This window comes from Thunnus albacares, chromosome 2 (genome assembly GCF_914725855.1).
Source record: "Thunnus albacares chromosome 2, fThuAlb1.1, whole genome shotgun sequence".
Lineage (NCBI taxonomy): Eukaryota > Metazoa > Chordata > Actinopteri > Scombriformes > Scombridae > Thunnus > Thunnus albacares.
Window position 1 is genome coordinate 24,269,139 of NC_058107.1, and position 20,997 is coordinate 24,290,135.

A 20,997-nucleotide genomic window follows, 5' to 3' on the forward strand; every position below is an offset into this window, starting at 1 on the left:
CCGGATAATTTAATCTATGATAATATATCACACTATATTTTATAAACTGAACATATTGAACATTATTATATTTAACTAGTAAATATTGTTGTCAAATAAATGCAATGGAACGAAAAGTATTACATTTTCCTCTGAAATGTACTGTATAAAGTAGCAATGAAAACAGCAAGGCTGGTAATATTCTATATTTTTCTTACTGTCAACAAATCCCATTAAAAGGCCAAAATTTACAATGAATTGATCCTGCTAAGTTTGCCTGTATAGTCAAAGCCTGATATATCTTATTCTGCTGTGTCATAGAGCTCCATTGTTGTCCAAAAATATTAAAAACATATTAGTGAGACACATTGTTGCACTGGGTACACTATCAGAAAAAAGGGTACAGTTAAGGTCCATTTATGTTCTCTAAAATGACGATCCATAAGGTACTCAGTTTTCTAGGGTGATAGGGTACATATAAGTTCCAAACTGAGAGAGGGTCCATGCCTCTATCATTTTTTTTTCAACATATAGAAGTACAATAACATAGATGTCAGTGTGGACCAAAATGCTGTAAGGGAATGGGATGATTAGTGCATCAGGGTTACCAGGGAAATTGTGAAATTCAGTTTGTGCATGCACTCATATTAATTAAGCCTGTGTTCCAAGATGGGAAAAAATTAGGTATATTTTATTAATGCTAGTGAACATCAGAGAACTCTGCAGTGAACTTGACAACGTAATGAACAGAATATTGACGATCACCCAAAATAAGCTCACCCATACTTTTGCAGAAGGCTATAGGCCTGCCATTAATGTGAGTGAAATTTGAGTAGCCTAGGCTACATTTTCACACAGCTATCTCTGAGTTATGATCAATTTCATGTAATATTTAGGCTGAAGCCTGCTAGACGCTGGCAATATAAGAAATGGACAGCAAGTAACCTAATTTCAAATATTTATCCTGGAAACAACGTGATGATCACCTAGGCCAAATAAAGAGCTGCAATGGGAAATTTTGATATTTGAATGAGGGAGTTCACACATGCACATTGGTTGTAGCAGTAATACAAGCCGACTTCTCCCAACTTTCACTTGCACTTGGCATGCAAATCTGAAGATGGAGCTTTCAAGGAGGAAGTCCTCCAGAAGTTGGAGGAGTCAGGAATAAATGTGACAGAAGAAGAGGCACAGAGATTCAGAGGTAACGTTAGGTTGAATTGAAAAGTTAAAGACATAGTGGGTTATATGTTCTATGCAACCTTTTTTGTTGAAAATTGAATGAGCTTCGACTGAACTGAATGGCTAAATTGCTAGCTAGCATGATCTAGAAAATTACCAGCCTAGGGTTTGCTAGCTAATTAAAGTCAGCCATTTGGTGTCCATCCAAAAATACAGATTACAGTACATGACCAAAGGTATGGCTTTATAGACCACCTCTGCTATATGTTTTATCTAAAGGTTTTGTCTAAATGAGTTGAACCAAATGGCTTACTTGTTAGCTTGCCTAGCCTAAGGCTAGCTAGCTAGCTAACCTAGGTGTGGTCACTCTGAAATAGCCTATGAGGGTCCACTTTAATACATCTCTGGAGGTCTCCACAATGTTTATGATTGCACTGAACATTACATGTGCAGTATGCCTCCATGAGGGTAATAAGTGCCATTAATTCGACATGTCATTAACTCTGCCAGGCGTAAGCCTGGAGGGAATCATGCGTTTCGTTGTGTGAATGTTTGTCTGTGTGTGTACACAGACAATACATTGAGCAGCCTTTGACTATAGACAGGTAAGTTGCATTGTAGAGAATTACAAACATGTCTTAATAGATATTATGAGGTATTATGGAATATAAAATTGAATATATTGTTGCCTTGGTTGCTAATTATAATTATGTGTTACTTTTGGGTTGATCTGTCTACTATTGGTAACACATGTTCCATCATCCTAAAAACACAGATAAAACACAGGTTGCCAATAAACCATAGAAACAAAACAATAGGGTGACCAAGCTGATGCACAAGCCTATGCATATGTACATGCTCTTTATGGCATTTACTGTGACTTACCTTGATTGAGACAGCAGACTTTATTTTTCTATTTTTCACTGACATTCCTTGTTTCTTTTGAGACCTAAAGTTCATTGAGTAAGGAAAGAAATCAAAATATAAGATAAATAGATATTCTGCGTATCGGAACTTTGTCCAGTGGTGCTGGAGCTATTTGGAGAAGCATGTGAGGGTGGTGATTCCAGCATGCGCTGTACTCCAAGAACAGTACCCAGACCCCACAGGCACCTACACAGGTTTCAAGCTTCCTCCCATCTAACTCAAACTTTTTAAAGTCAAGTGTTTTTGTTTTGTTCTTTTACTCAAAATATTCAAAATAAATCAGTTTACAAAAGTCCATGCAAAGTCGGAAATAAGTTGATTCTTTCCATCAGGCAAAGAGAAAGGCTCAGCTGAGTGGAGTAGATTGGATTCATTTGTTGTCTGGTTAGAAATGTAAAGACGTTTTGTCTGTTAGTGTAAATGCATCGAGTGGTAGTGGCTGTAACCAACTTTGATGGTGATGCTTAAATGGAAAATCACATGTATTTGTGTACTGAGCTCCTCCACATAGGGCCATCCTTTCAGAACAGGAATTCAGAGCATCAGCCTTCTCTCTCAGGTCACTTGCAGTCCCCGTTGCAGTCAGACACACAAGACAATCAGTTAAAATTGAAAATTAATTAAAACTATGGCCATCTCCTCACCAGAGAAAGACAGTAAATTCAGCCCTTGTCGTACTGTCTGACACAAAGGAACACAAACATGAAGAATCCGTTCAAAATGTCATTTTGCGATGACTTGTGTGGGATTAGCTTCAACTGAACTCTTTCCCATAAAATAACCAAATGATGTGATTCAATCAGGAGGCTCATTATACCATTATATGTAAACTAAGCCTCCACCGTACTTTTCATGCCACCAAAATTAACTTGGCATCTCATCACCAAAGAGGAAGAAATACCTTTCTAGTTACTCGTAATGCTCCACAGCCTTCTAAAGCTCCCAAGGCATTCTTTGGGTCCTTCTCCCAATTAGATATTGCGGAACACAATTATGTAGATTACCAGTTCCAGTTGTTGGACTGCATGACTTTGAATTATGCAAGTTATGTAAAAGGACTTTGTAGAAATTCATCATGAACACATCATAAATGCTTACAAAACATTATGAATACCACATTGTCATACTCACTGTCCTTTTATGTTCTTGCAGCAAAGCGCATCATGTATCCCGGCACGGCGTCATCTTTGTCTGGGTCTCAAACTGAGAGTTAAGGGGGGGAGGGACAGGAATGCTGGCAAGTAGCCTAGGTCCTGGTACTTCCCAGGTGCCATCAGGACATCCTTGAACAGCAGCTCTAGGAGGCTGTCGATGTAGTCTGTATGTTTATAATGATGCAGAGATATTTTATCCAGCAATTACACCTAAATCACATGAATGTTGTATTACTTATAGCAACTACAGCAATGCCTTTGAATATAAAATGTTATGACTCAAGTAGGCTTGTCTTTAAGACCTTCACACTGTAGTCACCTATCTTTCACTTGGGGTAGCTCATCTGAAAGCATGGATTTCCATCTCCATCAGTTGCCTGGGGACTGTCCGCATTCTCATTGTAATGGATAGCAGTGAGACGAAGTCTGAAACCAAAATCCCAATGAAATATCTAATTAATGTTTATGGAGGTCAAGGATTCTTTGAATATAAATCTAACTACAAATGTGATCAAACATAACAAACACACTTGCACACCTGCAAAGCATTCCAGTGAAGGATTGTCTAGATTCTTGGGACAGAACTTCAGAACAAGGCTGTGGTATGCCTCAATAGAAGAAGTTTGGTACTTTGGGCTCATTTTACTGATGTCCCTTGGAGGGCTTTTCTGGATGATGATACTGGAGAGCTTCTTGCATGCCTTTGTGTCTTTTGAAAAGATAAGCATATTATTCTTTGAATATAAATCTAACTATAAATGTGATTAAGCATAACAAAACACACTTGTAACACCTGCAAAGCATTCCAGTGAAGGAGTAGTCTAGATTCTTGGGACAGAACTTCAGAACAAGGCTGTGGTATGCCTCAATAGAAAAGGTTTGATACTTTGGGCTCATTTTACTGATGTCCTTCAGAAGGCTTTCATGGAGGATGATACTGGAGAGCTTCTAGCATGCTTTTGTGCCTTGTGAAAAGACAAGCATACTATTTTCTCTTTTGCAGTGTAGTGGATAAAATTGCAGTGGTGATAACTGACTATCCCTGCCGCAATCTCTGTCTTAAATAACATATTCATCAAGGACAACAAATTTCCAATAAATCAGTAATACATTTATAGGGATTTGTAAAGCACAGTTATTTGAATTGAGCGACGCGAGTCCTGTTTGTGTGCTATGCTCACAGCTGACAAGGGAAGTTGATTTGACAGACAAATATTCAACGACAAGGACACTGTCACAGATGCAAAGCACCACTCTTTATTTGCACCCATGTTCTATAGCCATAACATTTGTGTTTAGAAGATTAGTTATTTAGGTCTATTTGCTCGCATGCACAGCTTGAATTATAAGCTATAATGTTTGGACATTGTCATTGGCTTTTTCAAAAGAAATTGTAAGTAGCTTAATAGCCTAGGTTGAATATTAACGGCTCTCACTGAAGCGACAAGTCAGCACGTCCAAATGGAGTGCACCTATAGCTAACCGTGATCCTGTCAGTGAGTGAGTGAGTGAGTGATCATGTGAGTAAGTAAGTTTCACCTACAGTTCATGGAGAGGCTTCACCTCTAAAAAGGACTATGTTTGTTATGCTTCTTTATACATACTTGGCTTCAGCCATTCCCTTGCCTCTTCGCCATTGAGGGGTGGGTGCAGGCAAGTGGGAGACTTGTTGTTTTCATGGACATGAATGTTCTGGACATGACTGACCATCGAGGTCCACTTGGCAACCATTTCATTGCCTGATTGTGATGAGACAGCTGACCAGCACATGTGGTTTGTGACTCATGGTCGCCATGCAATCACAGCCTTGTAGTCCCATTCTTTGCCAAGGGCATCAAGTTTCTTGGACACACCGGAACAAACAAATGGAAATATTATCAATATTTAAGTTATTTCCAAAATAAATAAGTATTTAGTTTTGTTAAATGCAGGTAATGAGATCATAACATACAGATGTCTCTGCTTTCACTTGGTGCAATTGCTGCAGCGTTAATGGTGCTGTGCCACGGTATTACTGCCGCAGTGAGAGAGGGAGAGAGGCAGGGGGAGTGCAAAGAGGCAATTATAACCATCTCTAGCCGCAGTCTGCACCAACAACCACCAGGTGGTACTTGTGAGCAGTCCAGACTGCAGTCTCTACCTTTTCTCTCTCTCTCTTACACACACACACACATACACGATTAATCACTGCAAATTTTGTAAAATCCCGAATGACTTTCATTTTATGTATAATGAATTTCAGATTACATTCATAAATTACAAAAGCACAGACAGCTATGACGACCATACAGCTATTACTTGACTACCACAAGAATTCAATTGTCATATGGTTATCTATTTGGATAACTCTGTTGACTGGCTATTCTATTTTTGTTTAGAATGAAGGAAATTAATGAAACAAGTGGTATACATGCCCTTCTGCACATGCCACACATCATAGAAGTGTAAAATGTCTGCTCTCTCCACCTTAGCCTGAATGGACTGTCAGACACCAAGCTCCTGAGGACACCTGCCTTCTCCAGTGTGTCAAGGCTTCGGATCAATCCCTCCTTCTCCATCTGGAGACTGTTCCCACTTTGTTGCTCTGAAAAATAATTAAATGACGATTCCAGTAAAACTGAACACAGGCCCTATTGATGGACATTCAGGTATGATATCTACACACAGAGACCATAATTTTGCAAATCAGTTCACTACTGAGCTTGCCCCATTCTCCTACAAGGCTACAGTATGGCTCCGGTAGAAAGACTATAGGAAACCATTACAGAGCCTTCAAAAACCATCTTTGTCGGAAGATGGTGCAAGCTCAATAGTGAACCGATTTGCAAAAGCATGGTATCTACCTGTAGATATTATAGAGAGAGTTGTAGCAAATGGTATTTTTTCATCTCATTCTCACCTGCACAAGTTGTACATCCAACTATTCTACAACTACTACTACTACTACTACTACTAATCTATTCCTTCCAAGATCCATGGATGTGTATGAACAATACTTGGCACATTGACCTGATGTAGGCAAGGCAAGGCAGATTTATTTATATAGCACATTTCATACACAGAGGCAATTCAAATTGCCTTACAGAATGATAAAATATGCAATAAAAGTAAAGATATAGGATAGAGGAAAAGGAATGCATGCTGTGCTGAGAATATTGTACAAGAAGACCATACCTGGAGAGTCAGCATGCATGTCCCCATCCAGGTCCACACGATCTCAAGCTACCTCCTGTATGAGCAGCCTCTGCTCCTGTTTGAACAAACACTGGTAAATGTAATAGGTGGTTTTGCAGATGCCTCAGTGCATTCAGGAATTAGGAAGTTGAGTATATTGTTATAGCGGTAGTACAGGGCTCCAGAGTACAACCTTTTAGAAGCATTTTGTGACTATTTTTGGACATGGTGCTTGTCAAATTTATAACTAGGCACACTTGAACGACTTGCAAATATCCCCTTACCCCTGCCTTTTTTCCTTAATAGCTGTATACGCCGTAAACCTCTCAGTCATTCAATATCCTGTTAACATCTCAATTGGCAAGAGCCCACATGGAGGCAGTTTCGTAGAAATAAGAACAACACAGCATATAACTTTATTTCCAAAAAGGATTTTGAAAGTCTCAGCACACTGGCGTGTAAAAAAATGGACCTATATTTGTGGTGCTGTAATATTATTCAGCACAATAAATATTTTTAAAAAATGTCTAGTACTGGATGGAAAAAAAGTTAGTCTAGAGTCCTGTAGTAAACAACATGCAAGTAAAATTGTCCATTGTTTGAATACTAATTTTGTGATAATCGTACCTTGTTTGAGCAAATGATGACCCTGTAAAGGCAACGGCTGCAGACAGATGAAGGTTCCCCGCTGAAATGCTGTCCACATGTGGCTGAATCTTCCACCTCTTCACTAGAGAGCATTGAGTGCAGGTTGCCTTTATACTGACTAAAGTGCCTTGGAAGAACTGTTCAACGGTGCATGTATGGTTGCAGAACAAGCACTTCTTGAAAAGGTCAAGCAGGCAGTCTTCATAGACAATGTACTTTGTCATCTGATCAACAGGTGTATCAGAAATTCTTCAAGTTTATAATGAGAGAACAAGAGAACATAGATAAAAAGAAATTAGGGGGACAAAGTATTAATCAATCCAAAACATTCGCACTTATTTCTGATGGAACAGGATACTGTTTTGGTCCAATTTTATTTCCAGTATAACAACCTTAATGTCATTATTACAGTCTGACATTTGATGACTTTCCCAAAGTGACCCAAAATTTACAATAATGGAAATATTTCTAAATTTTGTATTTTTTGCGCAGCTGCTAGATATTTTTGTACATTGTGGCTGTTCTGGGTCAATTTTGACCCGCATTTATTGAAATTAATTACAGGTTCATCAGAGAGGAGCAAATCTCAAACCATAATTTGAACAGTATATGATGGAAGGGAAGCACAATAACATTGTCTAAATGGGAGGAGTATAGCTAATTTGGAAGACTGACAACACACAATTCCCCAAGAAGGCTTGGCTCAGTCATGAAGAGGCCAGGAGGGCTGGGAGGTTTATATGTTGCAACATCTTCATAAAAATTATGAAGAAACCTACGTCAGGTCACATGGGAAAACATTTTTAGAAGGGCTTGGAAAAATAGCATTTTGCTGCTAAAACATACATACTTCAACCAAATTTGAATGTTTGGATTTGAATACATATATGGCACACTACTGAGAAACTACACAATGATATAAAAACCTCAAAAAAACAAAAACAAAAAATGCCCCCCCCCCCCTTTAAAGCACTTATTGTTAAGTATCCTTAAGGAAACGGCTATGTAAGTTACAAAAGTTTGATAGTTTTTGATATTATGCAGCTGGTTATTCCTGATGTAATTATTTTGAAAACAGTGATTGATATAGAACACAATAATTAATACAAGTGTGTTATGTTATTACTTTCCTTGGATATGTTCATTTAGTTGTTTTTTAATGGAAGGGGTTATCCTTGTTTCATTTTTTGTGTTAGCACACTTGGCATCAGTCCCTCAAATGCAAATTCAAAGCAGAGTGTGCACCTTTGATTCATGAAGATGAGGTGAAAAGGAGTGAGGAGAAGTTGGGGCAGAAGAGAACCAAAGAGTCCACAGAAGCTGCAAGAACCTGTTGCAGATCTATCAGGAGTGAATGGATTCATGTAGCTACATACATTTATTAGAAAAGCTGTGCATAATAATATTTTACAGAAAGTGTCTGTGAACAGTAATTTAGGCTCTTTTTGTGTGTCCTGTAGCCTCAGCTGTTTTTGTCAGACAGTGCTGCTGCAGCGTAATACAGTGAACGTAGGAATACGGACGTTCTACAGTTGAGAAAATGTAGTGCCGATGGAAAGGGCTTACTGACAGCAAGGTAAAGCAGTGAAAATATTCTAAATATAGCATATTCTTAAACTGATATAGATTTTTTTAAGTGGCTTAAATACATTTTGCTTAGCGGCTGTGCCGGTACTGCTGCAGGTAATACACTGACCATGGATAACTACCTCATACAACCCCACTTCAAAAAACCCGAACTATTCCTTTAAAGAAACTGATTCAACATGTTGGTCTTATCCATGCTCACAAAGCCAACTTTAATATCTAAATGACCAAATGACTGTGAGTCAACTTTAGTATTATACAAATCTTTCAGGCCTAGTATGGACGCATTATTGAGAAATTTTTAAGAATTTTTTTTTTGAAAAAAAAAAGAAGGAAATTGTTAATGACATCTATTTTCAATGTTTTGGAATGTCCTGAACTAAGAGAGGTGATACAGTCTAATAAATATTTATTTATATTTTTGAAAAAGCTTCAGCAGCTGTTAGATCATCATACATGTTGAAGGAACATTGTAAATCTAAGCTCAAGTTGATTGAACCCGTGCATCATGTTTTGAGGTCAGAAAGTGGACACAAAATAGGTACATACTCTTATGTGCTGATCACAGAGGTTTTAACACACTATTGTTCACATGAGGACATAGACGATGAAATTCAGGCCAACAGGTATATGGACAGAGATCCAGATTACTTAAGCAACTACTCTGATGGTACTTACATCAAAGAACATCCCTTCTTCAGAGTTAATCCACATGCCTTACGTCTTCATTTCTATGAAGATAAATTTGAAGTGGTCAATCCCTTAGGGCTCAAAGCACACAAGCTTTGTACTTTCTATTATACTATATATATATATATATACTATTGGCAACCTTGACAGCAAACATCGATCAAAACTTAACCATATCCATCTGGCTCTTTTAGTCTGTCAAACATTTGTGAAACATGGTTTATAAACCATCTTAAAACCCATATTAGACGATCTTAAAAAACTTGAAAGAGATGGTATCACTATCACAGCGCATGGAATTGGGCAGACTATTCATGCTGCACTAGCAACATTTTCAGCAGATAATCTTTCAGCCCACATGTTGGGTGGTTTTACTATATTGTTTAACTTGTACAGAATCTGCTGCTTTTGCATGGCAACATACACAGAAATGAAGGAAAGCTTCAATGAGGATGATTTTGTCTTGAGAAGCCCAGAGGCAGACAAGTATCATCTGAAATGTATTGAAAACCCTGAGCATAAAGTGACATGTGGATTAAATGGTCCTTCTCCATTAAATAAGAAGGATGTGACAAAAGCATCCAAAAGAATGCAACACAATGCATGACTTATTAGGAGTTGATCCACGCATAGTGAAGCTAGTTGTGTGCCAAGCACACAAAGAGAGACACATAAACATACAGGAAATTAATGAAGAACTACAACAACTAGCGATTGGTCAAAATGATTGAAAAAAACAGACCTGTACAATTTTCTGAGCGACTAATGCAGAACTCTGGAATTACAGGGTCTCTTTTTAGGCTCTTGCCTTCTTTAATGGCACACCATGTTCCACCCGATTGCAATTATTGAGATGTGTTCCTGACCTGCTGTGACATAGTTGACATTGTAATTGCCCCAAAAATAAAAAGGGAAAGTCTATTTTAACCTTACTTGTTTGTGAATTTTTCACAAAACTTAAGGATGTTTTTGAACACGTGATCAGTCTGAAATGTCACTATATGATACATTACTCAAGACTTACAGCCATGTACAGCCCTTGCATACGTTATGGTGCATGTGCTTTGAGGCAAAGCACCAATATTTTAAGACTGTTGCAAGTAGCTGCAGAAATCTTATTAATGTAGAAAAAACTTTAAGTGACAGGCACCAGATGCGACAATGCTGGGAGTTTTCCCAGGACAACATTCTTAATGAATTTGAGACAGTGACAGGAACAAGTACAGATACTCTGTTTTCATCGCCCCCATTAGAGCAACAGAGATGTCTTGCTAGTGTACACGGGAGTGAAGATACATTAAAAAACATGCAGTGCGTTTCAAGGGTCATTATTGACAGTGTAAAATATGCATATAAAGATCTTTAAAAGATAGATAATATTAACACACTGTGGCTTCTGTGCAGTAAGCTTCTTGTCCCAATGTCTTATGATTTGCACCTGCATGTATGTACAGTAAAAGTTGATCCTCAATGCAGTGTAATTAAACCAAGAAATGGACTTTCAGTCCCTTGATGTGTACAATATTAATGATAAGTATATCATTAATATGATAGAGACATTTGAAATGTTTACGGGAATTGTGACTTAAAAACAGAAAAAGTAAGAAAAATAGGAGAGAAAAGCTATTGTTCAGTGGAATGTGTTATGCTGCGTTGATACCTTTTACATTATTCTGAAAAACACTGTAATACATAAAAAAGGGAAAAAAGAAAGGAAGCTATAAGAAAGCGTGGGTAGGGGGAGCTATTGCATTATGTCAATTTTAATGTGATGTATTGATACTGCTGGGGAAGTAGGAAAGGGGAAAAAGTAAAAAAAAAAAGAAAAAAAAACTCACTAGTGCCCGAAATATGTATTAATCCTCCACTGAAAATAGTCCCCAACAAATGTACTGTTTAGTGCCATTTTGGGAGATAATGTAGCCTTTTATATTTGTGAGACACTTCATAGGAACCAATGGTCTTTGGGCTGAAATCCACAGACAGGGTTGAAAAGTCTGAAAGTATTGAGAGATAGATTAAAGTATTGTTGGTTTTGGTCTTTTTGTGGGACTTGTTGACAATAAGAAAAGTACAGCATAACACCAGACTTATCTTCTAAAGGAATACCAGCAATCTCCATAGATTTCCATGAGACAGATTTAAAAAGGATCAAAATTTAGGTAGCAGGGCCAAGATATACTGACTTTTAGAATCAAACTCCAAAACAACCGGTCTTACAATTCCCATAATGCAACTCAATAGCCCTCCCTGCTTCCTTGTGCTCAATTCTTTCAGGCTCCATGCTTCCAGTTTGTAAGCATGCATCATCAGACGTTAAAGCAATGCTCCCTACAGAGCTACAAAAGACATTATACAACTGTTTTCACTAGATACTAACCATGCCAAGTAAAACTGACCAACATACAGTATGTAAAATCCAAGAACGTCAATATTGGACAATTGTGCAAAACTCTGGATTCATTCAATGACAAAGATTTTTGTGTCTGGAGGCAACATTTTTAAAATTCATGCTCTCTAAAATGCATACACGTCTCAATGGTAAGGGCAAGGTTACAGAAACATTGTGCTTAAACTGCAGTCAAGGTATAGTTATGATTAGCTGAAACACTTGGTTAAGGTTAGGAAAAGATCATAGTTATAGTCAACGAAAGAGGTCATTAAAATGTTCATTACAGGCCTGTGACAGGATGCGAACTCAGACATACTACACACCCATCCACCACTTCAACCTCCACATCCTTACTTTGTGCCTTGCTACATGTACAGCACATGATATCTTGCACTGGCACTGAATGGTTCCACTGGACATAGTTCCTATGATACAGGGCTGGTAAAATTAGGAACTAGTAAGTAAAGAACGAGTAGCTCAAAATTGTATTTAAGTACAGTACAAATATACATACGTATGTATATATATGATCCATCATTGGTGTGTCAACCACCGGCTTACTTCCTGGAAACATGAGAAAAAGACTGAGTGGCTAAGTGAACACAGTAGAAGGCCATATAGCTCATACAGACCTTCCTCAGCCATCAACTCTATCAACGGGCACGATTACAGAACTTGTGCTGTATCATGACCTAAGTGTAAGTACAGACTCAGCGGGGGGTCGTAGACAGGATTTGGATGACACACGCACACACACACAGCCCCCCCTCCTAGTGTGCTGCTATATCAGGCAGCCAGGCGGGGAGTCAGGGAGCAGTAACAGGGCTATTAGGACTCCCAGGGACCCTATCGATCTCTGCATTGATCCCCTCCTGCCTCGGCTGGTCCAGACAACTGCGAGGGTTTATATAGCTACTACAGGAAAGAGCAATGTAACACTACAGGCAAGTGCACATGTAACATCAGAGGATGGACATGACAAGAGCAGTAAGAGAAGGAGGTTTTAGGTAGAGATTGAAGGTTGGAGTATCAGTGGGAGTGAGAGAGTGAGAGAAAGAGAAGATTTCAAAAGTTTAAAACCTTATTGTCATTTCTTCCTTCCCTTTCCTGCACTTTGTTTCTGTGTAACCAGGTTTTGAGATCCTTTCTTAAAGCAACACAGTCAGTCAGATATATCTTTGTTATCTGTAATAGCATCTCCAAAGTGATAAAATGACACCATAGCTGGAGAGTAAATGAATGGTTTTACAGCATAGAGATGTTATCCAACACTTGGAACTGATGAGATTTATAATCTGTGACAAAACAGGAAAAAATCTAAACCACAATCCCCAGTGTGACAGAGCATCATGGTTATCAAAACCAGGCAGGCTGGAACCTTCGTGCTGCCTCCAACTGGATCATATTAAAGTTACATATGTGACTAAGGGACTGAGAGATAGTTTTTCTCCACATGATGAACCTATTGGACCTGCTGTGTTAGAAGAAAGGGATTTATGTTAGTTATATATTTCATAGATAGATAGATAGATCGATAGATAGATACATGGATAGAGTATACCCCTTTATATATCTTCCTCATCAGAAAGTGTTTAGCAAGCAGAAAGCTTACTCACTATCCACTGTTGTTAGTGAAAATAATAATACAATGTCGCCCCCACTGGACCTCTTATGGTACTACTACTGCAAATAACTGCCCATCGTGCACATACTGTACTATATAAACATAAACTGTCCATGTATATATATATTACACAATCATCTAAACAACAAACTAATAACTGATAATAACTCTCTCTGTGTGACTTGTGTCCAGAATTGGGGACCATATAAAGAGTGTAGTTGTGTACTGCCGAGTGTGCAGTCTGACCCTGATGAGTATTAATGACAGAGGGGATGGCAGGCACTCATCAGAGTCCAGCTGATTAATAACCGGCCCTTCACACCTTCACTCACAACTAATGGCTCTCTGTCTTACTCTGTCTATAATTATCACTCAATAATGAGGTCTAAAAGAAGCCAGAGTGTATGTGTGTATATGTGTGAGAGAGCAAGAGAGAGAGAGAGCTTAATTTGTGGGTTTATAGACTGCACAGTGAATGTAATACATGTTTACATATGCACAACTTTTTGACAGGTAATATAGACATATTTCTCACATTACACTTAGTGTGATGTGTGCTTATTACAAAGGCTGCATCCAGTCCACATTCCTACTTTAAAGCGTCAGCACACTCGAATTAGAAGACATTGTAAACAGTTTTCACTGGAACTACTTTTTACCAAAGACATAGTGACCATAAAAACTGTTTTGTGAATTATCCAGGGTGTTTCTAAAAAAAAAAAGAAGAAATGTTAGGGTGTTCAAGTGGCCATGAACCACAATATCCTCAATTTGAGTCTGACTGGGATCTGTTGACTCTTGAATAAAGGCATAAAAAGATGTTGAATTGTTGTGAGCACCACAAGCAAAATGACATTTACTCTGTTGTACTGGGGTGGAATGGTGACAGATGAATAATCTGAATAACTGAGTGAAGGAACATAAGAAATGCAGATGCCTCTATACAGGACATGAGGAGTCACTGAATGGTTTGATCAGTATGAAAATTATGCAAAGCATATATTATGGCCTTCACAGCCACCAGATCTCAACCCAGTAGAACACCTATGGGACATGCTGGACCAACATAACAGTGCTCTTCACCACCATCACAAAAACCTCAAATGAGTTAATATCTTTTAGATCAGTGGTAGGCAAATAGCAGCCAATGGGCCAAATCTAGCCCTCCAGCAAAAATATTTGGACCCTGTTGAAAGCTGAATTTTTGACTTTCACAGTTTACATGAACTTCTTCATAACTGTTCACAAATAACGTAGATAACAAAATAAATACAAGCCTTGTGTAAATCCTAATGAATATAATATTGATACATCTAATACTGTCCCCACACACGTGTTATCTGAACGGTGCATGATGCTAACACTGTTAACACTGTTTTAATTCCACCACTTTAGCATATTGGACCAGATATGTTCTTCACAAACACAAATGGGTGGCAGTCTAACAGAAATGGTGTGTTGATGCCATTTTTTTAAGGCAACAACAGACTTGCAATCAACTATAAATGACGCAGGATGCTGTTTAGTACATCTCTAGTCTAGCAGCAACACAGGACATATATTATTGTATGAGTCATTTTTAATCAAATGAGAATTACAATTTTATTTTCAAATGAATTAAAAGAAATAAACAATACAAATATGCCTGTCTCTCTTCTGCACCAGTTAACAGCCCCCAATGAAAGATCTAGAAACAGCCAGACAAATGTAGATTTTATGTCAAGGAGTATTGAAGCTGTCCTGGCAGCTCTTAGTGGCCCAACACCTTAAACACACTTTATGTTAGTTTTTCCTTTGATTTATCACCAATGTGGGGAACTGACCCCTCATGCTTTTTATTCACGTGGCACCTACAACGAATGTGTGAAAAAAGGTCACTGTAATCTTCTAGCTACTGTGTGGAGCAGCCGTAAACCTCAATAATACCAGAGATAATGTCAACTAATCTGTGTTTGATAGGGACCCTCATAATGGGTGTACAGATGTTTTGTCAGATTATGAGGGTCTCTCTCAAGTTTTTCTTTTTTCTGTTTTCAGTTTTCAGGAGTGTGCCAAACAGGTGCATATCAGACAACCAACAGCTTCTTCCAATCTGGGCACCAAAGGCCCAAAAACACACATACACACTCACATACAATGATTTCATACAAATAAAACCAGCCTCCTGAGGAAAGGAGGAAAACACTTTGAAATCGGATTTCTCACCTGCAGTGGATCTGTTATACCCTGAAATCCCCACGAGCAGTATTGCATTCCCTGATGAATATTACACCACAGCGTAGGTGAACACTTGTTTCAGATTATTTGCTGACTATCTACTATTTTCACAGAGCATATTAAGTGCAACTCTGCTGTTCTCTTGCAGGTCACACATGCATGCTATCAGTCCAGATAATTTGTGATAACAGCACTCAAGATAGAAGTGTTAAAAAATACACTATCTTCAGCACAGGGAAGTGTTCTGCTAATGTTACCATTATCATCTTCAAAATAGACTAAAGTACCTGTCCCACTGAAAGTGCCACAGTTTTCCATCTCACAAGGCGGTACATCAGACTGCTGAATATGTAGCTCAGCCACAAAAATTTATAATCTGCTTAACAGTTATATAGTGCCACTGTTAACAGTCATTACGTGATAATTTCTCGCCATTAAGAAACCGATATCTGACGTGGGCATCAGACACAGTGGTGTGTTAACCTGTCGGAAAAAAAACATCACCGTGGTGCAATATCTAGATAATACCCAGGCTGAGCTCAGGGGATTAACTTCACACCGATAAGACCGATAAGATTCATAAAACCATTTCACTCTCAGAGTGCCAACAAGAGCTCTGATAGCTGTGCTGCATTCACAACAAGTGTGGATGGATTTCATTCATAACACCATTACAGAACATTCATAATGAAGAGTCATTAAATGATGTCTTATGATGATGTTGACTAATAAACAGAGAGCAAGGTACACAGTGGAGGCCAGGGACAAATCAGTGAAAGAAAGTCACAAGTTGCGCAAGAGAATATCTATCTATCTATCTTTGATGTAGCTCAGTATTCACACACTTTATATGCAGTGCAATATAAAGAAAACACAATTTACACAACATTACCACTGTACAAAAGTTATGATTGGTCTGAGTTTTTCCTAGATGCAATCAAAGCACTTGTGCCAGCCTCAGCAGCATAGAAAGATATTTTGCAACTTTGAAAATAAAGAAATATCTAGTGCATGTGCAAATAAAAACAATGCAAAAGCCTTGTTGGAGAGGATAATATAAAAAATGTTGACAGAAAACTTCAAAGCCAAATGTCAGAATTGGTGTTTTAAGCACATGGCCTTGTTCCAGGTGAGGTGCACTTACAGCATAGTTCATTATTCAGCTTTATGTAACTAGGAAGTCATATTTTCACAATAAAGTGTGTTTGAACATTACAGCTTGTAATGGGTATCAAGGCCAAAGTGCATGAAAAGCATTCAGAGATATTGTTCATTGAACAGGATTTACATAATCTTAGATTTGAGAAGAAAGAACAAGAAACAAAGAAAAGATTCAAATAGGAAATAAGAAAAAATAACTATATTAATATGTATAGAATTGCACAAAAATGAGTTATCATCATATTACAGCCACTTGAAGAGTTTTTTCCCCAAATTTAATAGTGTGAATTAATCCTACTACATGTACATTTCTCATATAAAATGAAACTTACAAATAGACAGGATAATCATAAATCCACAATGTTAAGAGAAGCCGGTAAAATATCTTTCATTTCAAATTGTGCTGATTTATCTTATTTCTACACTGTCATACTGTGTACACGTGAACCATTTGCAGGCTCCTGAAAACAGGTTTATGGAAACAGGTTTATGGAAACATTACCTTATGACTGTGCTGTGTCAAAGCTCACGCCAACTGTTTTGACAAAAATGTTGTGCAATGCTGTTACATTTTATCAGCACACAATGTCTCATACTGTAGGCTCCCTGCCAGCTGTGTCGCTGGTGCTGATGACCAAGTAACAGCCATCAAATTAAAAATGTATTTCTATACATGGCCATGGATGATGTATCTCTTGCTTAAAGTCTACTCAAATATACTTCTTTTTGTTGTTTTTACATGTTTGCATGGATCATCTGCCTCAGTCAAGTGTTCAGTGTTTTAAGCCACTGTCTGGTAATAAATTTGGCCTGAATAATTGGCAATACTTGAAATTTATCAACCTCATTTTACTGCTCCAGTAAAAAATGTAAATTATAATCCTCTGCCTTTTTGAAGTATCATAAATAATTATTTTTTTCAGTTTTGTGGCCAAACTCAAAGCTGTGAAGGCATGGTGCTATGTATGCAATTAGGTGGAAAGTGGGTAAATTTACAAAAGGGTGCATGACAAAGGGTAAAATGTGGTCAGATGCAAATTTAAACATTTGCTAATTTACAGATATTTTTGCAATATATTAGCATACATTTTAAAATAATAAGAAAGATTTTCATGGCAAATAAAAAGACAGTATGTGCAAAAGATATACTGTATCATTTACAGTATTTTTTGGACTGTTTTTATATTTTGTGGCACTTGAAACAAGTTAATTCAGAAAGTAACACCTATATTTAGTCATTCACTCAGTCATTGGTAGTCAGCTACCTGCTAATTGTGGTTATCAGGGGATATGGCAATATTCACAGTCAGCAGTAAACCAGGATCAGTAATTCCTCTTTCTCCTGAACTGCTTTACCTTTCACTTTGTTGTTGTTTTTTTAACCGTGATCTCTGGATTCAAGTGAGATTTAAACCTTTTTACCCATTGCAATTGTCTCTGAAACTAAAAAAGGGATACCTTTAAATAACATAAAGTCATTTAAATGAATTAACATGATTTTAGCACTGGTATTGATTAGACTGCATTACTATTATAGATACTCTAAAACATATATAACAGTTTTTGAAGACATGAAAGTAACCAGTATTTCACAAATGGAAAAGTCAGAAAAAAGTTATTTACTTAATTTTGTGTAGCAGATTTCTTACTGTCTTTCTTATATCTTTAATTATCTAGGGGCCCCTCAGATTTATCTACAATATGTACCACTGACTGACTTACAACTTTCATCATCAGAGAGAAGGCTTTTTTCCCACTCCTGACACTCCTCACAGTAGAAACATTGGTACAACAGTAGTAGTAGAGTAGAGGCTGGTGTACAAACAGATAATGAATGACAATATTGTAAGAAAACATATACAATATGTCTCTAACAGTTGAAAATATTGTACATTAATAAGCACTCACGTGTCCTTATCCTCTGTCCAACTACACTATAATGTGCTAAACATTTGCAATTAATTCACAAATCCAGAATGACATTCAAGTCCATTTCTAGACAATCTGAAGAATTTACTGAATATGTTAACCATCAACTACGGTCCATTGTCATTGATTTATTAGCTCTCGGCTCAAAGAGTTTTCTCTTTCTTCCTTGCTACCTCCTCTATCTCTTTCATCGTATTCTGACCCCAGATTAATACTGTGTTAATATACAACCGAGGGCAGTAACATCCCAGCCACCTCCCCTTCTGTCTGCAGAGGCAAGGACACTTTCACAGGCTGACACACCTTCAACTACAGTTAATTTGTTGGTACTCAAACTTGGTGAGAGGATTTATATGTGGTATAAGCAAGTATAGCTTGGACTCATCCTGAACAGGCACTAAACCGATCAAACTACAAGACTCCCTAGAAACTCCATGTTTGATAAAAGTATCATCAAGACTTGTAAAGGTACTTCTCTCCACCTGAAAACAGAAAAAAAGGACAAGTGCATCTGGAAACGCCAATAAAGACAACACGTGAGGTAAATGAACATGGATGTGAAGAAGACGATGTTGTCTCTGGCCCGTTTGGTGCTGCCTGGCATGGGATTTGGATTGACATGCATGGGGATCTACTTGGTGTCCCTGCCGAACGAGCCCAAGTACACTTGGAGTATCATCCCTGCATATATTATGGTTGTGGTCGGCTTCCTCGTGACCCTCGTCGGGGTCTTCTGGACCATCTGCCACAGCATGAAGAGCAAGATGTACCAGAGAGGAGGACACCAACAGCACATCCATGTTTACACCATTGAGAGGTAAGACTACCTGTGACCATCCTTTAAAAATTGTGTAAAAACACTGTATTACAAAGCACCTGGGCAAGCTTTACAAGACAGAGAATCAATGTCAAAACATCCACATTTTTTAGGAAACAACCTGGTTTTGTAGATAAAAGGGAATACTTATTCAATTTGCTTCTTGGTAATTAAATTATTTTTGCAAAATACTTACTATAACTATTTGAAAAAATATTAAACTAAACAAATTAAGTTATTCTTCCTCCCTGGAAGAGAGGAAGAATAACTTGTAGCACAAAAAACTTCAAGCAAAAATGTTTGCTTTTTGTTTTAGCATCAAATCTCTACAAATAGAAATTCTCACATATATTTTTTATGTACTCTACATGTCATTTCAACTATTATTCTTTTTTTTACTGTGCATTATTAACATCTGGCAAGAGACAGAATAACTCTGACTCATTTACAGTTCAATAGAATAAAACTAAACTAAACTAATGCCGCTGCTATTTTCCCCATCTTTTCAGACCCAGCTCCTTCCCTCCATCGTACGAGGAGTCCCAGAGCAGCCATGTCTCTCTGGATACAGTCCCTGAGTTTGGGGTCACAGTCGAGGGGGTGGATGTGGTGATGAGCCTGGCTCCTCCACTCTACACTCAAGACAGCTCAGAGGTCCCAGACTGCACGTGGAGCTGGGAGCAGCCTCCCAGTTACAGTCAGGTGGAGCAGGTGCATGCAGAGGAGCAGAGGGAGGCTTTGTCTGGACACTGAAGGAAAACATGATTTTGACTACCTGGTTGAGAGAAAAGGGAGGAATTCCGATTGTAGATGGACATGACTAAGAAAGAAAGTTCCAGAAAAATGGGAGATGCCTCCAAATGTGGTTGGATCATTCAGTGGTCAAATAATGGACCACAGAGACATGTTGACATCAGCTTTTTGCTGTGAATCCAAACCTCTGAACTCTAATGTGTGAGCTGACCCTATGTCAGGCCTTCTTCAGCTTGAAGGTCTTCATAGAGGTACAGTGTGTTGGGTTAAATAGTGTTTTTTTTGTTGAGAGCATGCAGAGAGCAGCACATTTGAGTTACAAAACTGCTTGTTAGCATGATATAGTATTAATCTTGTTGGATGCATGGACATTTGGATTGACAGAGAGCACTGTGTCACTTTTACTGTAGCTCCAGTTTCTGTACTGTTATGTATGTTCACAAGTAACATTAAATACCTCTGTGTGCACAGATGTGAATGTCCCTGTTTCAGGGTGATTTGTCATATGAAATAAAAATATCAAGTTGCTAAAGCTGCGCTGTGTCATATATATTGCAAATACATTTTGTGTGCAAACCTCTGGGAGACTTGTTTTGCATTATGCAGTATAACAATATCTTTTCCTCTTTTCATTTTAAAATAATATAGAGATCAGAGGGACAGCTTCATACCAGGCAGTCTGACTTTATTTCAAAGTAGGTCCAGCCAACACAACTTGGCTACGCTGACTATATTTTGGGTTGATTCTAATTGAAAATAATCT

General features: G+C 38.0%; 1 protein-coding gene across 3 annotated transcripts; it reads left to right on the forward strand.

The window, feature by feature from the left end:
• Nucleotides 1-957: 957 nt before the first annotated feature.
• Nucleotides 958-20,745, forward strand: LOC122997942 (transmembrane protein 252-like). 3 transcript variants are annotated; one of them, XM_044374357.1, is made up of 6 exons: nt 958-1,183; nt 5,714-5,890; nt 8,261-8,414; nt 8,525-8,640; nt 19,157-19,481; nt 19,991-20,745. In XM_044374357.1, exons 5-6 carry the CDS (start codon nt 19,210-19,212, stop codon nt 20,232-20,234), a joined length of 516 nt encoding a protein of 171 aa, XP_044230292.1. In that variant the 5' UTR covers nt 958-1,183; nt 5,714-5,890; nt 8,261-8,414; nt 8,525-8,640; nt 19,157-19,209; the 3' UTR covers nt 20,235-20,745. The 3 variants fall into 3 exon arrangements, with proteins under 3 accessions (XP_044230292.1, XP_044230284.1, XP_044230300.1); XM_044374349.1 differs by lacking the exon at nt 5,714-5,890; XM_044374365.1 differs by lacking the exons at nt 958-1,183; nt 5,714-5,890; nt 8,261-8,414; nt 8,525-8,640 and having other exon boundaries at nt 17,344-19,481.
• Nucleotides 20,746-20,997: the final 252 nt, after the last annotated feature.

What these genes read in the sequence shown, in the direction of transcription:
- LOC122997942 (XM_044374357.1), top strand. Translation starts at nt 19,210, where the DNA reads ATGAACATGGATGTGAAGAAGACGATGTTGTCTCTGGCCCGTTTGGTG. An exon ending in CATGTTTACACCATTGAGAG is followed by an intron (nt 19,482 to 19,990) that starts GTAAGACTACCT and finishes CCATCTTTTCAG; the next exon opens with ACCCAGCTCCTTCCCTCCAT.